The 13,094-nt window shown below is 46.5% G+C and overlaps 1 protein-coding gene across 11 annotated transcripts in view; it reads left to right on the plus strand.

The window, feature by feature from the left end:
- Nucleotides 1-13,094, plus strand: part of TDRD12 (tudor domain containing 12) — a 161,779-nt gene that overhangs the window by 70,618 nt on the left and 78,067 nt on the right. For all 11 annotated transcript variants that reach the window (XM_039503492.1, XM_039503494.1, XM_039503497.1 and 8 more), the window contains one exon: nucleotides 767-866. In XM_039503492.1, the coding sequence (XP_039359426.1) occupies nucleotides 767-866 (100 nt within the window). The remainder of the gene's footprint in view (nucleotides 1-766; nucleotides 867-13,094) is intronic.

Consider the following 13,094-nt stretch of genomic DNA (forward strand, 5'->3'; position numbering starts at 1 on the left):
CTTCCATCTGATAAGTATTCTATCATATTTAACAGTAAAAAGTGTTCATGTGCCTCCAGGGAACAGCAGGTATCTTTGGAACTTATAACATTACTTCCCTGCCTGCCAGCTAGTTTTCCTCTGATAATGAAGGGGCTGTGTGATAAATCTGTTTTCCTTCTGGAAAATAACTGTTCAATGAGCTAACCACCAACATTTTAAGAGCAAAGAACTGATAGATTATTTCATTACAGCCCTTTGTGATATTTTTCTTGTAGTAATCATCAGTATTGATTTCTTAAAATAGTTAAGTCTGAGAGTACATTTGTGATGACTAAACAATACCAATAATTCTTCAGTTTGTGCTAAAATGACCTCTTCAAGTAAATTGAACTTTTGAAGATAATTTTTATCTTCTCTTGCTTTGGTGGATTGAGGAGTGCTTAAATGTACTCACACATTAATGGATTAATATGTAGTGCTTATTGCAGTTGGATCATATCACAGATCAGATAGTAAAAATAAATAACCCTAAGTAGTGAATTTTCATTTTAGTGCTTGTTTTTTCTGCTGCTGTTGAGTTCCACATCACATTTCTGCAATCTCTACTTGTCCCTTTCCCCCCTCCCCAAAGTTTGTTGTTTCTCATGTTTCTTGTTAAGTTTCTGTCTCAGTTATGGTTTTTACAAAATTTTAGAGTTTTTAAGCTTTCCTGAAACCATAGTCTAAACTATCTTTTGAGTTCTCCATCTTGTCCATAAACTGTTTTTCTTATGTGAATATGCAGGGATATGAGAATATGTCCAGATCGTCATCAAGTTCGCTTACAAATAGACTTACCCCAAAAGATGTCAGATAACACTATACCAATGGCTGGATGTGTCACAGTAAGTTATTAGAATTTATCTTGTTTAACTCTGCCAGTATTCAGGTTTGATGGCTAGTTGGCACTCTTATGTAACATGATTTGACAAGTAACAGCATCAACAGAATAACATGTATATTTGGTCCCTTGTGTGTTCTGTTTCCCCATAGCTCTCCTTTCTGTCCTAATTTCTTTCTTTAGTTCAGGGAAGTGAACAGGTGGTCTTGACTGCTGCTGTTCACAATATTCACATAAGAAAAAGAAGGGCAAAAAATACTCTCAATTCCAGTGACTGCTTAAGCCCACAGTAATAACCCTCATCTGTTTGTGGTGGATGGAGTGTGCTGCTCACCTGAAGGGTTTGCAGTAGAGGTAAGCAGTGTGACAGCCTTAGGCCAGGTCTGTGCCCAAAAGTTAAATTGATCCAGCTGTATTGCTTGGGTGTGTGAAGAATCCCCCTTCACCTCCCAAGCCATGTAGTTAAAACGACCTAACCCCAGAGTAGACTGTGCAAAGTCAACGGAAGAATTCTTCTGTCAACCATGCTACCGCATGTCAGTGAGTTGGACGAACCCCTCTCTTCACTGTAGTGAGTGTCTACTGAAGCGGTACAGTAGTGCTGCAGCTGTAGCATTTCAAGTGTAGACAGGCCCTTAGTTTGAAGTGATGGTGGGTCTTGTGAGCATCCTCAGAGTTCACCTGTGGCTTTTATTACTGCATCAATAAAGGATCTGCAATGAGACAAATAAAGGTTCAGGCCTCCTGTGTTGAGGCCATTCTATGTCAGGCCTTCTAGAAAATGAGGCCTCATTCCTAACCCATTGGATAAAGGAAACAGGAGTCCTATAAAGGACTGCTGATGCTGTATTACTACTGTTTTGTTTTTTTTGTTTTGTTTGTTTTCCAGTTACTACCTCTTAGCCATTATTCAGACTATATGGGCTTGGTGAAACTGTTTATGCGTCAGCATTCTTCTGAATAAGGAACTTAATTCTTTATTTCCATTGTCATATTAGTTTGTGCCAGAACCTGGGCTGCACTAAAATAGCTTTGGCTCTCCAAACCAGAAATGAAGTTCAGTGTGGGAAATGGTATTTTTTGCTGGATGAAAATAAACTGTTATTAACTGTTTCAATAGAAGTATGATTATTCATGGATACAAGATGGTCACTCCAAGTAAGCTAAGGAAATTGTACCACATCTCAAAGAAATAGAGATGTTGTTATGGGGTCATTCCCATTAGCTGGCCCCAGCACAGCATCTCTAAAGACCCATTAGACATAAAGGTGGACCAGACTTCTAAAACCAGACTTCTGTGTTTTATTGTCCATCTTGCCATATATGTGGCCAGGACCATATCAGAGTAGATAGCAGATATTCCCCCAGTAGAGTAGCTAGAAGTCACCCCAAAAGGACTTCAAACCAGTAATTCTCCAGGGTTCTGACATTTGGAAGGTCTTCTCTAAGTCGGATATGGTGGCATGCTTCATCCCTGAAAATATGAGGTTCCTAGCCTTGCTTAGATGGGACCCTGTGGGAGACTACTGAAAATAAAAATTCTTCTTTGAATCTACACGAGCTTGGAATCTTCAGTAGCAGTCTGTCTGAGCTGCACATATGCCCTGTGCCATCTCATGCTCCTGTGTGAGGGCATAAAGGACAGAGCAGCCATGCCCCTCTGTCAGGAAAAAGATGGGAAAGACCCTCTTTACAGTGCTGTGAGGCTCTTGGCACCAGATGCCATCCGGATGGATATAAATCCCCAGGGTTTAAACCCTGTCCATTATGCAGTTGTCCTATGGCCTTAGATGATAGGTACAGCAAATGCCTATTCTGCCAAGGGGAAGGACAGTCTCTGATAAGTGCTCAATCTGCCATTGCTTTTTGCACCAGAAAATGGACATACATGAGTCTCAGATTATATCTACATGAGCGGTCCATAAAAGTCACATCCAAACCTGCAGAAGAGACATCCACTAAGCTGGAGTTGACTAGGCTGTTTATGGCAGGTGCACCAATAACCAGGATGCACTTGGCTTCATTGGTGAGAAGAAACCATTTAAAGGCACCAAAACCACCGTATCTGTAGGGTAGAATAGGGCACTAATACTGGTCCCAGCACTAGACTTGTAGCTAATGGCACTGATTTTTCTGGAGGCGAACTTCATCTTGCCAACTCCCAGTCACTCCTTTTTCCCTACATCAAGTCAAGAACCTTTTCCCATCAGTTTAGAGAGAAACCCTAGCAGAGTTTCTGGACAAATTCTGTACCAAATGCTGATGTATGATTGACAATGGATTGGTCAACCTGAGTCTGGATGGTACCCTAACTTGCCACTTGAGCCCACTGGCCTTACTGGGACCTACCCTACCATATGTTCAGGAGTGGACCGCTGTAGCATGTCACTAAGAAGAGGCTCTAGTGGCCAGACCCCCATGTCAGAGATGGAAGAAGCCCCTTGTGGTGGTGCAGATGCACTCCAAATACCTTCTCTACCAAAGGAGTCTTCGTATTCTCCTGATGAAGCATTCGCTTTGGCCCTGACATCAACCTACATGATTTTAAGACCTTCCAGGACTTGCAGACAAAGATGGACAAAACCTTGAACATCCAGACAATGGTGAACTATGAGAAAATTTGACATCCTCAGTGGTATCAAGAATTGTTCTCCATTTAATGAGAGGTGTAATCGACCTAGTGAAGGGGAGTGTGGCACTCTCTAGCCTTACTCCCCTCCAGCCCACAGCCAGTAGAGAAACACTACCAAGTATCCCTTGTAGTCTTGAACAATTATAGGCACATCTGACCTCAGGATCTTTAGTAGTATCCAGCAAAAGACCGGGTCCAGCAAAAGGATCTGAAAAACAAGGACTGCCAAAATTGGGCCTTTTCAGTCAAAAGACTTAGAACTAACTGGGTTATGGCTTTGTACTTTACAGGACAGATTTCCACATTGACATCCATCTGGTCCACAGGACGTATCTGAGATTCTTTTTTGAATGGTTAAACACGTTTTTTCCACTCAGGCATATTTGTGCAGCCCATGTGCTGAAGCTGAAGAGTTTTCGCAGCACTACCTGTCAGGCGGTGCATGCATCCTGACATCCTTGTAGCTCCTTCTGAGGTTATATCGGGATGCTGCCTCCCTGACTCTCCATTTTATTCTCATTGCCCATGGCCTGAGTTTGAGCTCCCCCTGCAGTTTTCCTCATGGTTTTTTTTTTTGTGTAGTCTGTCAGTTTAGAACTCTACATGATTGGCAAATAGTACACTTTTGTTTTATTTTGTTTTTATTTTTTACTTCGTACCGTATGGTATTATTTAGTTAATTTTGATGTTACGCACTGGTGGCATGCAGCACTTGCTGAGCTTTAAGTACTGAGCATTGTGTGGGGTGTCCATCCTGAATAGTGAGTTCCATATGTGCTGCCTTTTTTGTCTTCATGAGGGATATATTGAGAGGTTCAATGTCTGCCTCTCTTTAAAGAAAAGAGAGCAGATTTCCAGAGACCTGTGCCTCAAACACTACCTGGGGAGAAGGCAGTGAGTCCTGCCTCAACTTCTGGGCCCTGGAGGAAACACTGCAGACCACAAGTGTGGCTATGGTTGTCTCTAAGACTCCCCCTGGAATTGGACTCTTTGCCAGAGAGAGAAAGGGTTTGGTTTTCCTCTCCAGGGCCTCCCTGAAAGAGGACACACAGGGCAAACCAGTATCTCTTGTCCAATATAATGGCTGGTTAGATCCATGCATGTTGTATGCAGTAATAATGAGCATTCCTATCTGTAGAAATGACTACCAATTTGCTGTATTTTCCTTCATTCCATAACACAAGAGAGGCATTTTTGAATGGTAAACATTGAGAGTTCCTCCTCTTCTTCAATGAAAGGACTCAGAACATCACTGAGACTCTCCAGGTATCCAGGGTAGAGCTGAGCTGTCAACCCATGTTTCCCCAGTACTGTGGCAGGAGGATCTGTGTCATACTGTTGATTTTTCAGTACTGTTTTCAGGGTAGCTCTTGGTTCCCCTAACAATGGATGCTGTTTTGGGGCAGATATTATTGGTATTAAAAACCCTGTAAGCTTCAAATGCAGGAAAGGTTTGTTTTGCCTCTCCATTCCAGACTGTCTTGTGGTACAGGAGTTCATTGCATTGTCTCCTGTGTTACCAGGTCTGTCTTCAGTTCTGACGCGGAGACTACTAGTTGTACCGATGTTGGTTCCAGACAAGAAGTATTGTAGGGGCTTACACCTTCTCAGGTACTTTCTTTGGAACTGGTATACAGTGTGATGGCACCGGGTACTTTCTTTGGTACTGGTATACAGTGTGATGGTATGGGTACAGTCTTTAGCCTCTGTCTCAGCACTAACAGTGTTGGTACTGGGACTACAGTTGAGTACTGACTCCAGCTTGTACCATGGCACTGAATATGAGGGGTCATTCCTGACACCAGTTAATGATGTGCCATCAATGTCTTCAGACGTGTTTGATTTATTGACTGCCACACCTGCCTTGGTACTGATGGTGGCCTCTTCACGATAGGCTACAGCTAGATTAGATTGCCGAGTGACTCCAGCAGGCTTTGTGCCCCTGGTACTTGCTCATTATTGAGATGGCTCTTTGCAGTCTGGCTCAAAGTCCTCTACTATCTCACCATTTCCTCCTAGACTCAGTTGATCTAGCAAGTCTTCTAGACTGCCTGCAGAAGGAGAGCATTGGGCTTGGGTCTGATAATTTAGCAGAGACAGTTAGTCATTGCACAGTGCTTATTGGTCCCCCATGCTCTACGCTTTGGCCATTTTGGAGCCCTTGGGGTATTTCCTGTTCTCTTAGGTTTCAGTCATAACTCAGTCTAGGGGAAGGTCTCCAGAGTGTTCAGTAGAGCAGCTTCCAGAGCCACCTAGATTGGAAATATGAAGAGATGTTGTTCCCCCTGAGCAGCTAATGGTGCAGGAGGAGCCAGGGCCTGAGGAACCAGTTCTACCACAGGAGGATCCATCTGCTTCTGCTTACCTTTGTTTCTTCTCCCCTGATTACTGAATGATTCTGGACTCTTCTCTGGTTCCAAAGGATTTTGAAGTCTCATCAGAAACTTTTGAGGAGAATCACTGTGGATTTTTCCAGTCCAGTGAGTCTCCAGATCCCACCCAGTACCAGTAGCCTGTGTCAATGTCCCCAGGTTTCAAACTTTGCACAGGCTGTAAAAGGCCTGGGCTTGTTGGTGAACCTCATTCCTGTTGTTTCAAGTGCTTGAGTGAGGGCCACATTAGAGACAGGTGCTCTGTGTCATGGCTTCAACACCAGGATGAAGAAACTGAGGGAGGAGTGCCTCCGATATATCTTCATGAAAGCTGCCCTTAGACTGGCATTTGAGCCCCCTTGGTTTTCCAAGGGAAGCTCTTTGAAGACTCCTTGCTAAAGTGTTCCTCCAATGGCCCTACTGGATGCTCTGGGGGATGCCCCCAGCATCCACATATACATCACCAAGGTCTAGCACGAGTATATCTCCCCAGAAGGGAGCACTCTCCTATTAGTACTGATAGGCTTGTAGGTACCAATCAGTCTCCTCACTCCCAGATGTAAGACTTAGCTTAGCCTGCTACAGAGCTGCAGTTGGTGTTTGGTACCACAAAATCAGCCGTGGGAATCATCTCTGTTGCTTCTGCTTCAAGCTTCCTCATCCCTGGATGGGGGTCTGGTACTGGATGCATCCTCTCTGGTGCCAGGTGACTTTTAAGGTGCATCAGGACCCTCTCAGGAGAGCAGCAACCTCTCTGGACATTCAAGTGGAGCTTGTGGAGGAGAGTACTCACAAGCTCATTAACATTCTCTATCCCTCTGTGGTAGGGAAGGTGGCCCTCCCTGCAAATGATGCCATTATGCAGTAGGCTGAAACAATCTGACAGCCCCCTTCCTGCATTCCACCAGTGACCAAACAATTGGAATGAAAATACCACACCCTAAAGGACTTGAGACTAGTTCTGAAGTCTTTGGGCCTCCAAGCTCTGGCCATAATATGGTCCTCAATATCAACCTAGACAGTAGCCTTTCATTAGGCTGACCAATCTAGGCATTCCCAGGGCACCAAACAGCAATTTTGACTTTAGGTTGAGGACCATATGCTACCCAGCCTGGGACTTACTGACTCTTCCCCACCTTTCTGGAACAGGTTATACCAGGGGTCGGCAGTCTTTCAGAAGTGGTGTGCCGAGTCTTTGTTTATTCACTCTAATTTAAGATTTCACATGCTGGTAATACATGTTAATGTTTTTAGAAGGTTTCTCTCTAAGTCCATAAACTATTGTTGTATATAAAGTAAACAAGTTTTTAAAATGTTTAAGTAGTTTCATTTAAAAATAAATTAAAATACAGATCTAATCAGTTCTTAACCTAGGGTGCATGCACCCCCTGGGACAGGGCCAGTGCAAGGATATTTTGTGCCCTAGGCAAAACTTCCACTTTGCGCCCTCCCCACCCCCGCCTTGCACATGGGTTCATTGAGGGGCAAATCCCAATAAGCCTTTATAGACCCCAGGGACCAGCCTGCCCAGGGGCCAGCCATGCTCAGGGACCCCAGACCGTGTTCCCCCCTCCCTGCCCCCCTGAACTCCTCTGGAGGGTGCACAGCCCCCCTGCGAGCCCTCCCCACCCAGGTGGCCCCCGCCCCGAGTCCACTCACTGGCTTTGCCAGGTTTGGGCCGCTGCAGCAGCTCAGCAGGGAGGAGCTGCCTTCCGGAGGGAGAGCCAGAGCGTCCTGCTTGCGGCAGCAGCAAGCCCCAGCCATGGATGAGTTGGTGTGGTGCAGGGGGGCAGCAGCCCTGCAAAGGCAGCGGCGCCGCTAGCGGGGAGCAGCCGCGCCCCCCTACCCTGGCTGTGGTCCGGCGCCCCGCCAGCGGCTTCTGCAGGCTGCAGTGGATGTATGTGGGCACCAGCCCCCATTTGCCCCCCAGCTCCCCCCTTGCCTAGGGTTACCATATTTCAACAATCAAAAGAGAGGAGAGAGCCCTGCCCCCATCCACTCCCTCCCACTTTCCACCCCGATTGCCCCAGTCAGAACCCCCAACTCCCCCCTGCTCCTTGTTCCCTGACTGCCCCCTCCTGGGACCACTGCCCCCCAGAACCCCACCCCCTATTTAAGCCTCCATGCTCCTTGTCCCCTGACTGCCCCTACCCTTATCCACACCCCTGCCCCCAGACCCCCGGGGACTCCCACAGCCCATCCAACTACTCCCCGCCCCCTGACAGGACCCCCAGAACTCCAGACATATCCAACCCTCCCCCTACCAGGCCTATGCTGGTCAGACACTGGTTCCATGTGGAGGCAAAATTCTACGTGGAGTGCTGAGGCCGTGGGAAAGGGGGGAGCTGCGGAAGGGGCAGTGGCGGTGGTGGCTCACACTTCCGGGAGCCGCAGAACCCGAGCGTGGTGAGGGGGAAGCCGGGAGGCGCGCCTGCCACTGGTCTGGGGTCCCGGCCGCTGGCCCCGCTCAGCATCTGCTGGCCTGGGGTTCTGTCCACTCAGCCGGCCACGCCCCTGGTAGTGGTAATGAAAATGGCCGATTTCCAGCATTTGACAAGGAGATGTGAGGAACTGTAGGAGGGGGAAATAAGTATGAGGAAATAGTTTTACTTTGTGTAATGGATAAAGACTGGGAGTGGATGGGCCATTAACATATTTTAGGAACATATTTCCAGCACACGTACATAACCCTTTGCACTCTAACCATACATACATCATGCAATAATATCAATTAACACTGAGTCACCAGATTTCATAAGACTTCATATACTTTTATAGTATAATAATATCGTATACTATCAGTTGATTCAATTCCTTATTCTTTGGTGTTCAGACCCCCCGTTCTCCCCTTGGGGTCTCTGGACACTGTCACAAACATCGGCCAGAATACTTCCACCTCTTTCCAGGTTTCAAACTCTGTGGGACCTCTGTTTGTCTTTTAAGGACCATCCTCAGACCACTGTAAGGAATTGCTTCAAATGCTCCGTGTATTTATGTGACCCCTTATGCCGGGCTACAGCTTAGGGCACTGCAGGCATGGCTCAAGGCACTCAGGCATTCTTAATTTCTTTAATTAACCACCTAAATAGGCTGGTATGGATCCTGGACAGTGTGTTGTCTGTGCTGGATTGATGGATGAGCCAAGATAATGTGTGCAGGGGAGTTCCCTTCTGTGCTGCCTCTCCCACCCCCCACCCCAGTCCATTACTCTAGTAATGGATGCTTAAACTGTGGATTGGAGAGTTAAACTGAGTGCCCTTCAGGCTCAGGATTTGTGGACTGCTCACAAGGCCAGGCTTCACATAAACATACTGAAGTTGCTCTCAGTATTTCTGTGTGTGTTAGCAGTTCCTGCATCAGGAACTTGCAAGGCTGTCCAGGTACTCTCCGACAACACCACAGCAGTATTTTATGTGAGCAAGGAAGGGGATGCCATGTCAGATTGCCTCTGTCAGGAGGCAGTCAAGTTGTGGAATTGGTGCATTCGAGGCTCTGTCATTCTGTCTCATTTGCTGGGAATTCAGAATGGCCTGGCAGATTGTCTGAGCAGATCCTTTAACTTAGACCATGAATGGTGTCAAGAAAAATATTGTAGCTTGGGTGTTCTGCATAGGGAGCTTTCCATCACTTGCAGCTTGTCAGAACAGGAAGAGTCCCCAGTTCTGTTCCCTGGTGGGTCACAGTCCCGGGTGGGTCACAGTCCACAGATGCTTTCATGTTTCTGTGGAACAAGAACTTGCTCTGTGCATACCTTCCAGTACCTCTGATTCCAGGGTCATGCTCATGCAAAATGATGGCAGAATGATCCTTATAGCCCCAGCCTGGTTGAGACAGATGTGGCAGTCAGACCTCCATGAACTGTCCACTTGGGATCTTTTTGTTACCAATAACCTGAGTTCTGACACAGGACCACAGCCAGGTGCTGCACCTGAATCCTCAAGGTGTTGCACCTCATGGCATATTTCATCAGTGGCTAAATGTGAAGGAGGCACATTGCTTAGTGGCAGTGCTACAAAATGTTCTCCTTAATAGCAGAAAACTTTCCACAAGAGTTAGTTACCTGGGCAAGTGGAAGTGCTTCTCCATCTGAAGTGGAGTGTAATGGACATGTGCAACACATTTCAAAGTACAGTTACAACAACGTGAGTAACCATTTTTTCTGAGTCGGTTAAAGTCCAGGCTCACTGGTGCCGTTCTCATGTGTTGGGGATCAACTCTCACGAACACATTCCCCATATTCTACTCATTCCACAGGTAATGGCCTGAAGTTGAAGCAAGAAAATAAGTGGATCGGTTTGCCAGAAGCTGGGAATGGGCGATGGGATGGATCACTTGATGATTCTGTTCTGTTCATTCCCTCTGAATCACCTGGCATTGGCCACTGTCAGAAGACAGGATACTGGGTAGACCTTTGGCTGACCCAGTATGACTGTTCTTATGTAAGACCACGCCAAGGTAATTCTTATAGGTAATTCCGCTTGGTAGAAACTCTGCTAGTTCTTGGATCTTTGTGGTCTCTTGATTCAATCTCCATGGCCTCTGCCTCCTCTCCCAAGTCTTCTGCCCCAGCATTGCAGATGGACATTGTACCCAAATCTAAACAGCTGGAATCTTACGGTATGGCTGTTGAGTGGTTACATCAGGCAGAGAAAGACTGCTCAGTGGCAGTTTAGGAAATATTGCATAATAGCACAAAATAATCCACTAAATCCACTTAGTTTGTGAAGTGGAAGCAATTTTTAATCTGGTCTACTCTCTGGAGTATACCTCCAGCAGAAGCTAATGTTTTAGAGTACTTATTAAATTTCATCTCAGTCCTTTCTCTAAGCTCCCTGAGAGTTCACCTAACAGCAATTTCAGCTATTCACCCTCCCATTCAGGGAAGATTGGTTCCCCTCCCCCAACCCTATAGTCTCCAGATTTTTTTTAAAGGGATTGTGTGAGTTTTCCCCTGTTCAGGATGTATTACCAGCATGGGACCACAATGCTGTGTTGATGGGTACACCATTTAAGCCTATTGGGTACCTGCTCTTAGGTGAGGCAAAATCAGAAGACATCCTTTCTTATTGGCATTATGTCAACCAGAAGAGTGGGAGAGCTTTTCAGGTTCTCCGGCAGGACAGCCACATACAGTATTGCTTAAAGCTAAAGTAGTTTTGAGGCCACATCTGCAGTTTTTAGCTAAAGTGATTTCAGCTTTTCATTTGAAACAGTCACTATACTTAATGATTTTTCCCCCAAACCACATTCATCTATTTTGGATGTCAGATGACCATTAGCTTTCTATCTGGACAGGACCAAGACTTTCAAGCTATCTTCCTGCCTATTTGTTTCATATGATGACAGAATGAGAGCTCTACCAGTGTCAGCACAATTTCCAGGTGGATTAGTTTCTGTATTACTTGGTAGCAAACACCCATCCTCCACAGAGACTGGCTACATTGGTAGCTCTTTTAAAGGATGTCCCTTTACTGGATCTTGTAGGGCTGGTCCTTGGTGCATCCCTTCCCTCATCATTAGGCAGTCACAATTGCTTGGAGATTGTATACAAACTCTGGAAAGGCAGTGTTGCAGTGATTATTTAAATATATTCTGACACACACATCCCTGATGATACTGTTTGTGAGCCACCTGTGTGGAATGCATGTGTGGATCCACTCGACGAAGAAATGCTTACTTACCTGTGTTTTAACTGTTGCTTTTTGAGAAGTTGTTGTGCACATATGTTCTGAATTCCACGACCCGTGCTCCATCCCATCCCATCTGCATCGGAGTCCTGTTTTGCCATGTTTTGATGCAAAGGAACTGAGGAGGGTCAGGGAAGTGCCTCCCTTATATAGCTTTGGGAGAGGCCACAAGAATGTGCAGGGCTCATATGACACTCTTATGGGTAATGCTGCAGAAAACTTTGGTTCAGGTTTTCTGGATGCCCACACATCCTTGAGTAGAATACACATGTGCAACAACATCTTGAACAACAGTTAGAGTACAGGTAAGTAACTGTTTCAGTGGAGCCAAATCACTAGAAGTACAAAGTAACTGCCTTTCAGATTCTCCCTGGTTCCAAGAGTCTCTTGGAAAATGCCTTTCTGTGGTGGCTGCACACCCACGAAAGAAGAAACATCTATGTCTGGCTATATCTAGGCAAGTTACTGATCAGAGGTGGATCCCACAAGCAAAATCTGATAGTTCTCAACTGCTTGTTCCCTGCTTCTCTGGGCCTCGTGACGAATTGGAAGAAACAGACATTCATGCCATCGCAGATGATAAACTTCATATGGTCCAGGTTAGATTCTGTGGTAGTGAGGGCTTACTTGTCAGAGGACACATTTCTCTCACTTAAGTTACTGCTGAACATAGATGCCGACTCCAGCGCCGGAGCACCTACGGGGAAAAAATGATGGGTGCTTAGCACCCATCGGCAGCCCCCTATCAGCCCCTCCCCAGCGACTCCCACATGCCAGCAGGCCCTATGGATCAGTGCCTCCCCCTCCCTCTCCACGCCTTCTGCCCACCACAAACAGCTGTTTTGCATCTTGCAAGAGTCTGGGAGGGGGTGGAGGAGTGAGGACGCAGCATGCTCAGCAGAGGGGGCGGACTGGTGGGAAGAGCTGGGGCGGGGCAGAAAGAGATGGGAAGGGTGGAGTGGGGGCAGGGTCTGGGGCAGAGCCAGGGGTCGAGCACCCCCCGGCACTTTGAAAAATCAGCGCCTCTGCTGCTGAACACTGTGAAATCACAACTGGCAGTGATGGAACCGAATTGCTTTGTATTATTAGTCCATATGTTTGTGTATACATACATGACCCTGCTTGCCAGACTTCACCTGAAGCCTCTACAGCTCTGGCTTAGGTCAGTCTACTCTTCTGCAAAGCAAGAAAGTCCTATTACCGCTTCATGTCCTCGCAGTGCTGGACTTGTGGCTGCATCCAGACAAGGCCCAAAAATGAGTACCATTCATGACCCTGTCCCAGCAGGACATTAGTCATGGATGTGTCAGGGATTGGAGGGGAGCCCACCCAGACCATCTACAGAAACAAGGAGGACACAAGCCTGCATATAAACACTTTACAACACGGTGTTATAGTAAAGTGTGTAGCTTTCCTCCCTGTTCTGTGACAGTAGTGCGGATACAGACAGTATATCTGCTAAAGACTACATAAGCAAGCAACGGGGCACCAATCTTGTTTCTCCTTTCCCTCTGCCAGTCCCCAGAGGAGACTGCCAGAGC

The sequence above is a fragment of the Mauremys reevesii genome, linkage group 16 (assembly GCF_016161935.1).
Source record: "Mauremys reevesii isolate NIE-2019 linkage group 16, ASM1616193v1, whole genome shotgun sequence".
NCBI classification, from domain to species: domain Eukaryota; kingdom Metazoa; phylum Chordata; order Testudines; family Geoemydidae; genus Mauremys; species Mauremys reevesii.